The sequence below is a fragment of the Phyllobates terribilis genome, unplaced genomic scaffold (genome assembly GCF_046119375.1).
Source record: "Phyllobates terribilis strain yellow unplaced genomic scaffold, ASM4611937v1 Scaffold_4__5_contigs__length_816908805, whole genome shotgun sequence".
In the NCBI taxonomy this organism is placed as follows: Eukaryota; Metazoa; Chordata; class Amphibia; order Anura; family Dendrobatidae; genus Phyllobates; species Phyllobates terribilis.
This window is the reverse complement of record NW_027362764.1, coordinates 251353091-251366574: the sequence shown is the minus strand read 5'-3', so window position 1 is coordinate 251366574 and position 13484 is coordinate 251353091. Positions and strand designations below refer to the sequence as shown.

The 13484-nt window shown below is 40.9% G+C and overlaps 1 protein-coding gene across 3 annotated transcripts in view; it reads left to right on the top strand.

The window, feature by feature from the left end:
- HECW1 (HECT, C2 and WW domain containing E3 ubiquitin protein ligase 1) overlaps window positions 1-13484 on the top strand; it is a 499703-nt gene that overhangs the window by 439632 nt on the left and 46587 nt on the right. For all 3 annotated transcript variants that reach the window (XM_073678211.1, XM_073678212.1, XM_073678213.1), the window contains 6 exons: window positions 328-513; window positions 2293-2427; window positions 3167-3272; window positions 4056-4152; window positions 7056-7139; window positions 10700-10809. In XM_073678211.1, coding sequence (XP_073534312.1) covers window positions 328-513; window positions 2293-2427; window positions 3167-3272; window positions 4056-4152; window positions 7056-7139; window positions 10700-10809 — 718 coding nt within the window. The remainder of the gene's footprint in view (window positions 1-327; window positions 514-2292; window positions 2428-3166; window positions 3273-4055; window positions 4153-7055; window positions 7140-10699; window positions 10810-13484) is intronic.

Genomic DNA, 13484 nt, shown 5'->3' with positions numbered 1-13484 from the left:
GGTATTTACAGAGATACTTATGCCCACATTATGAATACATTGGGCAACTTAAAAAAAGTACCGGACAACCCCTTTAAGCCAGTTTGGCACTCTCCACAAGGAGAAAAGTTCCCCCTTAGGCACCTTGACTTTTTTTTTAAAGAGTGGCCAATGTAGTCATCTTACACTAGCCTTTAAATATTTAATCAATAATAGAATATTTTTAAGTAAAGATAATAGATCCATAGAGTATTTGCTATATTGTTTGGTTGTCTAGTTTTTAATGTGTACAATTTGACAACATTGTACTGCAATAAATCTCTACATGTATGTTTTGCTCCATCTCAGAGTGCCTACAGAGTCTTCACTAACAGCACCTGCTTGAAGCACATGATCCTGAAAATCCGCAGGGACGCCAGGAATTTTGAACGGTATCAGCACAACAGAGACTTGGTGAACTTCATTAATATGTTTGCTGACACTAGGCTGGAATTGCCCCGTGGCTGGGAAATTAAAACTGACCAACAAGGAAAGGTATGAAATTACTAATATATAGGACATAAGGAGCTTATACGCCATGTCCAATCCCATTTTTACTTCTTCAATGCATCTAAAAGTGATGTGAGTGAAGCCATACAGTATGTCTAATAGTCTTGATTAAAATTATCTTAGCATATCATGTCTACAGCTCTTATGCCGACCTATATGTCTGTATGAATACCGGCCAAAAATGAACTCTGTGTGGTCTAGTCCTGCCCTCATAAACCCTTCCCTTGGTCCCCTACTTCAAGCTAACCCAATGCTCATTAGCAAGAGGTAGCGGACAGATGAAAAGTAATATGACTACAAGATCAGACTACACAGAATGTGTTTGTAGCCCATACCAAAGTAGTCACACACCTATTTCCATTTTTTGCATCTGTCAAAAGGGGACCATTTTTCTTCCATGTGTGATCCATTTTTTTAATCTGTTTTTAAAAACAGAGGGACGTAGTCTGTCTGAACTTTTTTCCATTGTCACTTATCAACTGATTAGTTAAAAAATGGAGGGAAAACTTATTTGATGGATTTCTATAGACTTGAATTTCTGAGTCTGAACAGAAAAAAACAAAAATAAAACATCCACATGGTTAAATAATGCGGACATATTCTGAAGAGCTTTACAGACATCATCACTGTCCCCATTGTGGCTCATAATCTAGATTCCCTATCAGTGTGTCTTTGGAGTGTGGAGGAAACCGGAGAACCCGGAGGAAACCCACACAAACACAGGGAGAACATACAAACTCCTTGCAGATGTTGTCCTTTGCACGGAGTTTAACACATTGGACACATGGATCCGTGGTCTGATTTAAAAGCAGACATCACACAAATGAGAATGACTGCTGTGTGAATGTAGCTGAAGCCTGTATAAGAGCTGCAGATATAAAATGGCTAGAGATTTTTGTACAGTTGCTTTGTGTATTATTTTAATTCCAATCATTTTATTAAAGTTTTATAAATGGTTAGAAGGGGAAAGGGTGGGGGTATGGGAAGGAAAGAAAGTTGATCTTTATTGGGTAAACTTAGGGAAGGTGAAAGAAGGGAATAGAGGGACGGATAAGAGAATAATAACAATATTGTAATAATATTATTAACAGTGGTTATAAATGTAATTTGAAATATACTAATAGGGTTTAACATTTTGTGAACATTAGTTTAAAGTGAAATCACAAAACTTTACATAGGAGAATACAAAAGTATTATGAAACAAATATACTGTAATATTAGTCATAAAATATTAAGAATCAAACAGAACAATATTAGTCAGTAACAATTTCCTAAAGTTATCAATATCTTAAACAAAACTTAGCTAATTAGAGGAAAAGTTAATCCAGGGTACCTGTGTATTATTTTATACACACTGGATCAATAAGAAAAAAAATGTTGTAAAAGTGCACATCTTTGCTCAGTGTCTTAATTAAATGTTGAAATCCAACCCTTGTTTAAAAAAAAAAAATGTCTTCTTTCTCTCCCTATCACCCTGTTGCTCCATCCAAAAGGGTTTTGGAGCCCTGTTTCAACAAAACAGATCACTGACAAAAATATCTTTGTATATCATTTTAGACCCCTTCACCATGTCAAATCCCCGGGATTTGTGGACCTAACCCTTACTATAAATTATCTGTAAATACATGTATAGTCTGGCTAAAATTACGGTATTGCCATGACTCTCTCCCTTAATCCTTCACACTCGTCTATCTTTCTTCTTTTCCTCTTCTTCGTCTTTCACGTTCCGCTATGTACATGTTAACAAATATCTCTTTATTCCAGTCTTTCTTTGTAGATCATAACAGTCGAGCAACAACCTTCATTGATCCACGAATTCCCCTTCAAAATGGCCGACTTCCAAATCATTTGACTCACAGGCAGCATCTCCAGAGGCTTAGGAGTTACAGTGCTGGAGAAGTAATTCCTTATGAACTTTCCATAATACAAATGATATTGTGCAAAGAGTTTAGAATGATTGCCTAGCTGTGATGAGACATTGGGTGCTATTTTAATTAATGATATGTCCTCTAGGTATTTACTTCAAGAGGTTGTCTCAGCTAAGACATTTATGGCATATGGACAGAATATGACAGAAATTTCCAAGAGATGATTCCCCCAGCCTTAACAATGGAACCCCTATAAGAAAGAGAGATATAACTGCACATGTGTGGTTATTTCCATCCCTTTCTATGGGAGCTTTCTTGCCAATTGTCCTGGATGGGAATACCATCTTAAAATGTTTCTATTAGTCTATCTTTCTTTCATTTTTTTATTAAAAAATATATAAAATTCTATTTATTTGTTGTATAGATAGATCCATTTTAGTCATAATTATAACACCTTTATTAACGGGTTTTCCGAGGTTATAAAAATTTGGCCAAGTGCAGGAAATGGAATAAAATATGAAAAAAAACCTATGTTCATATATTATATCACCCGACATTTCACGGTTGCTATTTCTGTGCTCCCAGCCTACTGGTTGAGGGCATTTAAGCTGCGGTGCTGGAGCTGAAGGGATATTAGCACATTGTCTGCATTTAGCCAAAGTTTCTATGATTTTGAAAAACCCATAGCAACAAAGATTGTTAGATGTCCATAAACTGAAAGATGGACAGTTCTTGTATTTCTTTTAATTTGCATGTATGTATTCTGCTAGGCATCAGAGGTTTCCAGAAACAGAGGGGCATCACTATTAGCAAGACCAGGTAACAGTTTGGTTTCTGCAATAAGAAGTCAACATCAACAGGAAACAGTACCTTTAGGTAAGCAGAAATATGTATTGGTTTAAAGGGAATCTGTCAGCAGTTTTTTTTGCTATATAATCTGAGAGTAGCATGATGTATGGGCAGAGACTTTGATTCCAATGTTTTATCAGAGACCGTAATCAGTGTTTTATCAGCAGGAGATTATTACTACAGGACTAGGTGTCTAGTTCCTCCCAGTCAACTGCTTTATGTAAAAATGCCCCCACCACTGATTAGCAGCAGTCTGGCAATGTAAAGTGTACAGAGAAAACTGCCAATCAGTGGTGTGGGTGGGATTATACAGAGCTCAGCATTCAGAGCACTGCTAGATCTGCAGCAGAGAAAACAGGGATTGTATCAAAACGACAGCAAGCAGACCAGTAAGTGATACATCGCTGGAATTAGGGTCTCTGCTCTTTTTACCATGCTGCTCTCATGTTACATAGAAAAACCTGGTGACAGATTCCCTGTAAGGACAAAAGCTGGCCATGACCAGAGGTTTCAGGTGGCTTATGGCAGCTATCTGTGGAAATGTCAATCCGTCCTGTTGGATTTTTTGGGTACAATTGTTGAAAATATTTTGAAAATCATCTGTGCCAAACAATAGATAAGAACCCTGTCAATAAAAGCCTGGGTCACCGAACAAGGGAGAGACCTATCTGCCAAATGTCACCAATTTCTTGTTTTATACAAGCAGCAGTCATTGCAATTACTTTATGTAGCTAGTAGAAGTATCGTGAAATAATGTGTTCAGCGTTTGTTCAGTGTTAATTAAAAAAATAAAATATTCTTCATTTTCAGCATATAATGACAAGATTGTGGCATTTCTGAGACAGCCAAATATTTTTGAGATGCTTCAAGAACGTCAGCCAAGTTTAGCAAGAAACCATGCACTCAGGTACTTTCCTATTAGTTCTAAAAGCAACATACTTATAATCGAGATTAATTTGCATGCAGAACGACTGTTTCATTTCTACTGAGCACTTGACAGAATGCCCATTCATCACAAGGTAACACTATAAAACAAAGACTGTGCTCACAAATGTATTTTTTCTGTACCTTGTTGTAACGTAAAAATGACCACAATGGATGATCAGAGCTGAAAAATCCAAACTGATGTCAAATCGAATCAGTTTCTATCAGATGTCATCATTTCCATTATGATCATTTTTTTATGGGATTTGATCAGTTTTATATCACTATAGGTAATTAATTGAGGGATTGCAACATTGATGTATATTGCATCAATTTTTCATTCTGTTTAGATTACTCTCAGATCAAAACAAAACACTAATAAAGCCTAAAAAAATCATGCTCTACCCCCGATTAGGGGTTAGATCTTGGGCGAAATTACCAGGCTAGCAGTCATGCACTTTTTATATGGCCTAATACAATGGCAGACACAGACAGGAGAGGGCCCCAGGGCAAGAGCAATATATGGGCCCCGCTTTGTAACAAAAACTGCTTACTGCTTTGGAGGTGGAAGTTGGCCCCCTACCTCTTGGGCCCTTGTGCAGTTGCACAGGTTGCCCCAATGTTCGCCACTGGCCTAATAACTGGGTAGACCCTTCTCCACACGTAGTAAGGAAGTGCGGCTACCTATCATGACCATAAATGATGAGACGAGGCATGTAGAACAGTGGATTGGGCTACTGAGCCCTCTGGTTCCTTGTTGTGCCTCTAGGTAATAGCCTGCATTCTCACAATACAGAGATTGTAGGGTTTCTGCCTGTCTCAGCTTGTGCATACCAAGAAGAAAATATCTGAAGCAACTGGTCATAAAGCAAAATCGCAACTCAATATATAGAATAAAAAACCTTTATTTACAGTCAATGGGTAATAATGGCACTGTGAACCAAAGTGCACACACACCAAATTAAAACATGTAAAAAAAGACATATACTGATGTTTAAGACATATATCTCAAATCACCATAGCAGCCGGACACATCAGTAAAATATAAAGATATTTCTGTATAGCTAACTAACTATTATGTTTATCAGTTGACAATTACTATGCGTCTCTATAACCATGTATTGACACAGTAAAAATATATATATAGAGGATAATCCGAGATCAAATTGTAGAGGAAAATGCAAAAGGACAGTCGTCCAATAAGCTTATGAACTCCTTAGTTCTTACTTGTCTGTTCATATATAGCATATAACGTATATCTAGAAAAACCATAAGACTAATTATTCTATCATTAGCATGAATGTGACTTGTAGTATATGTATACGTGCTAGAGAAGTGATAATAAAGTCACATACATGGAACGGTCACATGCATGAAGAAACAAGCAGAGAGGAGGGAGTAGGGTATTTAGTAAGTATGATTAGTCCCATATCGCCTTATTAGAAAGTCATGTCCAAATGCATGTATTTCAGTAACAGTAGTCATGAAGATATAATCATCCTGCGCACAAAGCTATCAAAAGTAATGGACAAAGGAGACACTGGGAAGTACAATACCTGATGGTCCGTGGTCATAGAAGGTAGTTCTGAAACGCTCGTTGGGGTCGGCGTGCAGCTCACGGCACCACGGACCACCAGGTATTGTACTTCCCAGTGTCTCCTTTGTCCATTACTTTTGATAGCTTTCATATGCCATATATGAACAGACAAGTTACTTAGCTATACAGAAATATCCTTATATTTTACTGATGTGTCCGGCTGCTATGGTGATTTAAGATATATGTCTTATACATCAGTATAAGTCTTTTTTTGCACCTTTTAATTTGGTGGGTGTGCACTTTGGTTCACAGTGCCGTTATTGCCCATTGACTGTAAATAAAGGTTTTTTATTCTATATATTGAGTTGTGATTTTGCTTTATGACCAGCTGCTTCGGTTTTTTTCTTCTTGGGATGCATATTGTTCCGAATGGTCAACCATTCTACTAGCCCAGGCTATTAAATGTCACATACATTTTTAAGTTTGAGATATTTTAGTAGCAATTTTTGACATACTGTATAATATATGCTTAGTCCAGCACTTGTTTTAACTGTCTCAGCTTATGCACAATGTAAAAAAGAAGATAGGGGATTATGGTAGGTCTTTTTGGATATTGCCAAAATCCAGTAGAATTGTAAGACTTAGAGGCTTACCCGAGTGTGATTTTGGTGACAACGTGGATAGAAATGTTTGCCTTATGTAAGTGCCAGTTTATGCCAGTGTAAATCTATTGTTCTCATGGCTTCACACCTAAACCTCATAGTTGTACTCCAAGCTTAAGCCTCTGTCACACTTAGCGAGATCGCTAGCAAGATAGCTGCTGAGTCACAAGTTTTGTGACGCAACAGCGACCTCAGTAGCGATCTCGTTACATTTGACACTTAGCAGCGACCAGGCCCCTGCTGTGAGATCGCTGGTCGTGTCAGAATGGTCTGGACATTTCTTTGATCGTTGAGGTCCCGCTGGGTAGCATGCATCGGTGTGTTTGACACCTTACCAACGACCTTGTTAATGACTCAGACACAGAAACACATAGGCATGCATCGTTATACAGATCGTTACGGGTCGCCGCATCGTTGCTGCGTCGTTGGGAAGATCTGACTGTTTGACAGCTCACCAGCGACCACATAGTGACGCAGCAACGATTCCTGACAGGTCGTATCGTTGTCAGGATCGCTGTAGCATCGCTAAGTGTGACGGGGCCTTTAGACGTTTCTCCTGACGTGTATGTGCAGTGTGTGTCTCAGTGATGTGTATGTACATATGTGAGTACATGTATTCCCACTATGCTATGTATGATTATTACATGTTCATCATTTGTAGTTATACTTTAACCTTTCATGTTCCAGGGAGAAGATTCATTACATTCGAACAGAGGGCACCCACGGTCTTGAGAAATTGTCTTGCGATGCTGACTTAGTTATTCTTCTAAGGTACGGTAAAGTCAGGATATTGCAAATTTGCCTAAAAATAAGACTTTTTTTAAAAAACATTTTGTAATTATAGCCATTCATCAGTATAACAATAGATGCTGAAATAGATACGTAGACCTCAGCAGGTAACCATTCCAGTTGTACATGGATAGCATTGGCAGGTTTGTGACTACTTAGTACACTAGCTAATATGCCATCTTCTAACGCTGTAGATATCTTATTAAAGCAACCGCTCATATTAATTGTGACTATACAGACAATGCAGAGATATGGGGAGTTCTGTGAAAAGTCTTACCCACTCCTTCCTGCATTTCCATTGGTGTGGGATGGACCAGTGCCAATGACGACGGTGCAGCGTATATCCCATGGTTGAGAACATGGGGCATGGTTTAAACTTTCCACAGCGCTCCCCATTCTTCTACAGAAGCCACTTTGGGGATAAAGTCAGTGGCAGCATTTTACATTAGAAATATATAGTCACATTTAACATGGGGGATTGCGGGTCACTTTAATGCAGAGTCTACTCTATATACAGTGTAGTCCTAGTGAGACTAAATTAGGCAAAAAAACACATTTTCAGCAAAGCAAGTGACTCTATCAGCACTGTGTTCCACACAACAGTGCCTGACATCCGCAATGTTTTATAACTGTGCCAGAGGGTCCGAAGCCCTATAATAATCCACCCTACATCCCCAACATTGCTAGCTGAAGCAGAGTGTGCTGTTGCCCAACTCTGAAGCACCCAGCTAGCCTTTTACCCTTCCCTGTTCTGGAGCACCATACAAGTTGATCATGCCGGTCTTATACACTGGCCGATAACACCTGCAGGGTTGGTTTTTCAGTGCTGCATTGAGACGGAGCTCCCCTGCTGGCTGCCTCTGATGTCAGAAGTGGTGTTATACTGCTGGTATACTGTTCTTTACACTTGTTTGACTTCAGGTTTAAAGTGTTTCTCTGGTATTTCCCTCTGCTTCAGTTTATTTTTTTTTAGAAAACAAACGGTCCTCGCTCTGCCCACCATCCCAGGTCCTCCCCAGGTACAACTGAGTCTCCGCCACTGCTCCCAGTGCCTGCTGTTGTTAGCAGATCTAGCATTACATTGTCAGTGCTGCAGCCAATCATTCAACTTAGTGGTTATGAGCTGGTCATGCCAGCAACTTAGACAGAGCCATTGAGCTCACTGATTAGCAGCACAGTTGACATGATGTCAGCGCTGCAGACAATAACAGACTCTGGGAGCAGCATCGGAGACACAGCACTGGTCCCTGGGAGGGTGTGGGAAGGTTTGTTTTCGTAAAACAGACTTTAGCCAGGGGACAGAGGTTTTCCAAATTCGGAAAACTAATTAAAGCGGTGAATTGACCTATGAATGTGGCGCCTTGCAATGTCAGGCTTCACAAATGTCTGTGAACTCTGATGGTGTGAGAAGCAGGCTCATCAGCCATTTTTACACACACACATGTAATTAGTGTAAGGGCTACTGTATTGTGAAGTCTGGTGGGCAGCATTCCCCCGCAGGAGAACTACTGAACCCAGGAGAAGCAACTCTGCCCCCCTAGGATTGAGTGGTGCTGGATATCAAGGAGGCCAGCCAGTGTCTTTGCTGTGGTTGCTGTCAGGACTCCAACGAAATCTGGGCAACCGCATGGGACAAGTGTCCTGAGCGGTTCAAGAAGTGCCCAACTGCCAGACGACATCAGTTAGGGATCAGACGAGGGATGTCCATGGAGGAGCCTTAGTTGTCAGCGGTGGGAAGAGAGTTGGGGTACTTTCCTGTAAGCCTGAGGTGCCCTGGATGTCAAGGTCCAGGTTGAGAGGAGAAGTTTTAGTGCACGTCTAGTGCTATACACAGCGGGAGTGAGGAGAGCTGCTACACATTGCCAGAAAAGAGTTGGATTCATCGCACCATGAGGGGCTGTTGGCTCAGTGTAATGAATAACTGTGGAGAGCTGTAATCATCATCATCATCAACTGCTCCAGAAAGGCCATGGCCCCACTATCAATATTTGGTCAGTATTCAGTCAGTATTTTCCTCAGGAGTGGGAGCCAAAACCAGGAGTGGGTGATAAATGCAGAATTAGTGACTTGTTTCTATCATATCTTTTCTCTGATTGTTCCTCACCTGGTTTTGGCTCCCACGCCTGATAAAAAATACTGACCGAATACTGACCAAATACTGATATTGGGGCCGTGGAGTAAAAGTGAGTTTTTTTTCCTGTTGCACCCGAAGTCTGGACATTACTTATTGAGACCGGCTGATCCTGTGCCCCTTCCACAACTTTCCCCTTTTTATTCTGCTGAGGATGGCCTGCTGGCTGGCGAGACCACCGTGGCCGTTGGCCATCATTACACCCTGACCCAGATATATACATCGTGCGTAATGGACAGTTGGGCAGAGTTCCAATAATTGTACCTTCTAGCACACAATCTCCTCATGATTGCTTTACTATTACTCTTATAATTCATAATGCGTAAAAATGATCTGAATTTTCCACTTGAGTATATATTACTTAATGTGACACGGTGCAGGTGTGCATGAGATCATTTCTTGTTTGATTAGGGGCTGGATATTTAATCAGGAAATGTAGTGTTCTCAGTGATTCAGTGCTAAGTGTTATCTAGGTCTCACAAGGGCTTTGATGTTCACAGTCTCTTGAAATGAACAGAGGTTGGGTTGTTTGAATAGGCAGCCATGCAAACACTGATATCATTATCTGCTGCATTTCCAGGCCATGAGTCTTTATTTGGCATTGGTCACACTGTAGCTAAACCCTTTGACGCGTGTTGCAAAAGTCATTATATCGTATGTAAATGAAGAGAATTAGGAGTTTTCAAAGATATATAAAATCTAAATTAATGATCAGCTAAAATACTTGGCTTTCTTACACATTTTGCTCTGACGCAAAAGTTTTAACGAAATTAAAAAAAATTGTAATCAAACACAATACCTTAAAATCCACAAAAAACCATTGAATTATATGCATATATTTTGGGAAGATCATAGTAAGCAATAAAAAAGATCTGTCACATGCTCAAAAAATTTACTTAAAAACCTTGTAAAAATCTTTGAGCTCCTCTGATTCTGCTGCTCTTTTCCGTTTTGCGATGCTTCACTCCATTGCAGAGATACTCATACTTCTGTTTTTTGTTGCTTTCTTGTTTGGAGCGCAGTATGTGAAACCTCAGCTTGCAGACTAACTGAACATTTCTTCAGGTTCTTCTCTGGGTACATGGCGTCTCCCAGATCCTCTGAGATCAGTGTCTGGGAGGGGTGAAAGCGAATGTCCCCAGAAAAGACTCTGAAGAAATGCCCAATTGGTCTGCAAGCAGAGATTTCACTTACTGCTCTTCAAAGAGTAAATATTTTTCCATAAAGGAGTGACAAAGCGCAAAACGGAAAAAAACTGCAGAATCTTTGGCGCTCAAGGGTTTGTACAATGTGTTTAACCAGGGACAGGTCCTCTTTGAATAACACACATAAAGATGCTAACAAAAGAGAAGCAATGCTAAAAATGATAATAATGATAATAATAAATCAGATTTTACTTTGTGTTTTGCAGCCTTTTTGAAGAAGACATCATGTCATACATCCCACTCCAAGCAGCCTTCCATCCTGGATACAGCTTTTCTCCACGCTGTTCCCCAGGTTCCTCCCCACAGAACTCCCCAGGTCTGCTGCTATTTGAATGACTAATATCTTAATAATATGTTTTTTTTGTCCTGCTAGGCATTTTTAATAATGATTACATTATAGATTGTTCTAGAATAAAATGTTTGAGATTCATAATTCCAACTTTGCTTCTGAAACTCTGCCAAATGACACTCTATTGCCATATAAAATGTGCTATTCTGAGGCATCCCAAATGTGAAATTGAGGAAGTTTTTTTCTTAGAGAGTCAAAAGATGTAATTTTAAATGTTTATCTAAAAATATAAGACTTGGCATCTACAGGATATTATTGTACAGGATGCAGATCAATAGCACAACCAAGGCCAGATCTACGTCTGTGTGGATCATTGTGGCAAAATGGGTAGGTAGGTGTGGGCCCAGATTATGCCCAGTCTGTGCTGGTGCTGATGCCAGTCCTGAGCGTAACAGCCTCTGAGCCTCTGTAGGTGGATTTCAAACTAACCCAAACTGATTTTAGAAAATGCAGTTAAAGAGTAAATTCCATTTCAACAAGACATCACCTATCTACAGGATAGATGCTGATTTGATGATGATCATTGAGGGTCCAACCATTGGTATCTTCACTAATATCACCACTGACATTAATCTATTCCGTGTCGCACTGAAGACAAGAGGAGCATGTTCCTGATTCTGGTTGCCATCTCCTCTTCTCTAAAGCTGCTCACTACACTTCTGGGTGTATCAATATATCAAGCGGTAGCCACTGTCAGGGGGCAATGATGAAAGGGAGTCCACTCCCACACTGTTCCTGCATAGTCAGTGCGCACATGTAGCACCACAATTAGTGTTAAGGCAGTGGTTACTCTGGCTAATCGCGCGAAGTCAATCAGTCAGAGGAATTTCTCAGTGTGCAAATATAGGTGGGGTTAAGGTGCAACAAGTGCAAAAAAGTTAAAAAATTTAAAAAAACACTATGCTCACCTGTCCAGCACCCTTTGGTGTCCTCCTGGTCCTCGGTCCTCGCAATGTCATCGGCCCGGCAACCGGCGGTACACTGCCGGGAGCGCGCTCGCTCCCAGAAGTGTACATCGCTGCGCTGCCAGGACCTGCGGTCACGTGAGCTCACTTTACGGCACCAGTGCTGCGTGGGAACATTCTCAAGAATGTTCCCACCAGTACTGATGCTGAGGTCACCAGGGCTGATCAGCTGATCTTCAGCTGATGAACCCCAGTGACCTCACTCCTGCATCAGCAATGTACACTGCCAGGAGTGATTTTACAGTGTACATTGCTGTTTTCTACAGCAGTGACATCAGTGATCAGTGACAATCGTGACGGCAGGCAGGTGAGGGATATGGTTGTTTTTTAGTTTTACTTTTTTTCAGGAGACGAGGGATTCGGGGACTGAGCGTATAATAAAAAAATTATTAAAACCGTGTGTATTTTTATTTCATTAAAATGCTTTATTCTGGCTGTGTCTTTATTGAAAAAGCATAGTAAACTTTACTACATGGTTAGTAATGGGGGTGTCTTATAGACACCCTCCATTACTACCCTGGGTTCACGTCAGCCGCCAATACAAGGCTGACATGAACTCCAACCGCATTACCCCACTCGCCACCACTACAGGGCAGTGGGAAGAGTAGAGGCTAAGCGCCAGATCTGGCGCATCTTATGGATGCACCATTTCTGGGACTTCTGTGGGGTAATATTATTAGCCCTGGAGGGGGCTAGGATCCATGGCCCCTTCCCTGGCCATTAATATCAGCTCGCAGCTGTTTGTTTAGCCTTTTCTGGTTAGATTTTATAGGGGAACCCTATGTCAATTTTTTTCTGGGGTCCCCCTGTAATCTAGCCAGTAAAGGCTAAGCAAACTGCTGTGGGCTGATATTAATAGCCAGGAAACATTGTTGGCTAATGGCCCCTTCCCCGGCTACTAATATCAGCCCCCAGCAGTCGGCTTTCCCTCTGCTGGTTGTAAAAATGATGCTGGAGTCCACGCCATTCACTTTGGACGCATATTTTTGCTGCGTCCAAAACTTTGCATTCTATTGATTGCAGGTATATCTGCATGTGTCCACTGAACCATGCGGATTTATGGCATTCAATACTTTCTAGTGGTCAAATTTCTGTTGCGGAGACAAGCGACTCTGCAAGAGAATTTGACATGCTGTGGTCCTGAAAGATGTGCCACATGTCAGTGTCCACGGGTGATTTGCAGCCTCTGATGCACGCATAGTGGACATGGGATTTCTAGAAATCCCATCCACTATGCTGTAACGTCTGGACGCTGCAGATTTGACATTGTATAAACATGCAGCGTCAAACCTGCAGCGACTCCTGATCGTGGCCACGTACCCAAACTCACCCGCAGCATGTAAATTTCTGTTGCGGACACGCTGGTCTCCGCTGCAGATTTTGACCTATTGAAGTGTCATTATATGCAGTGGATTCACATGTACCGACAACAAAAGTGCGGCATTAGAACACCTCGTTTTGGACGCAGCAAAAATACGCTGTGTTCAAAGCGCTGCTTGTTGCTGATCGGGGGGACGTAGCTGCTAACGAAACAGCTGTGAGCTGTTAATAATAGCTAGGGACCATGTTTGCCTAATGACACCTTCCTAGGCTAAAAATAGCAGCTCACAGCTGCCCCAGAAATTACATGAATGGGAATGCTAATGAAGATTGGGTTTATGGGATATAGCTGACACC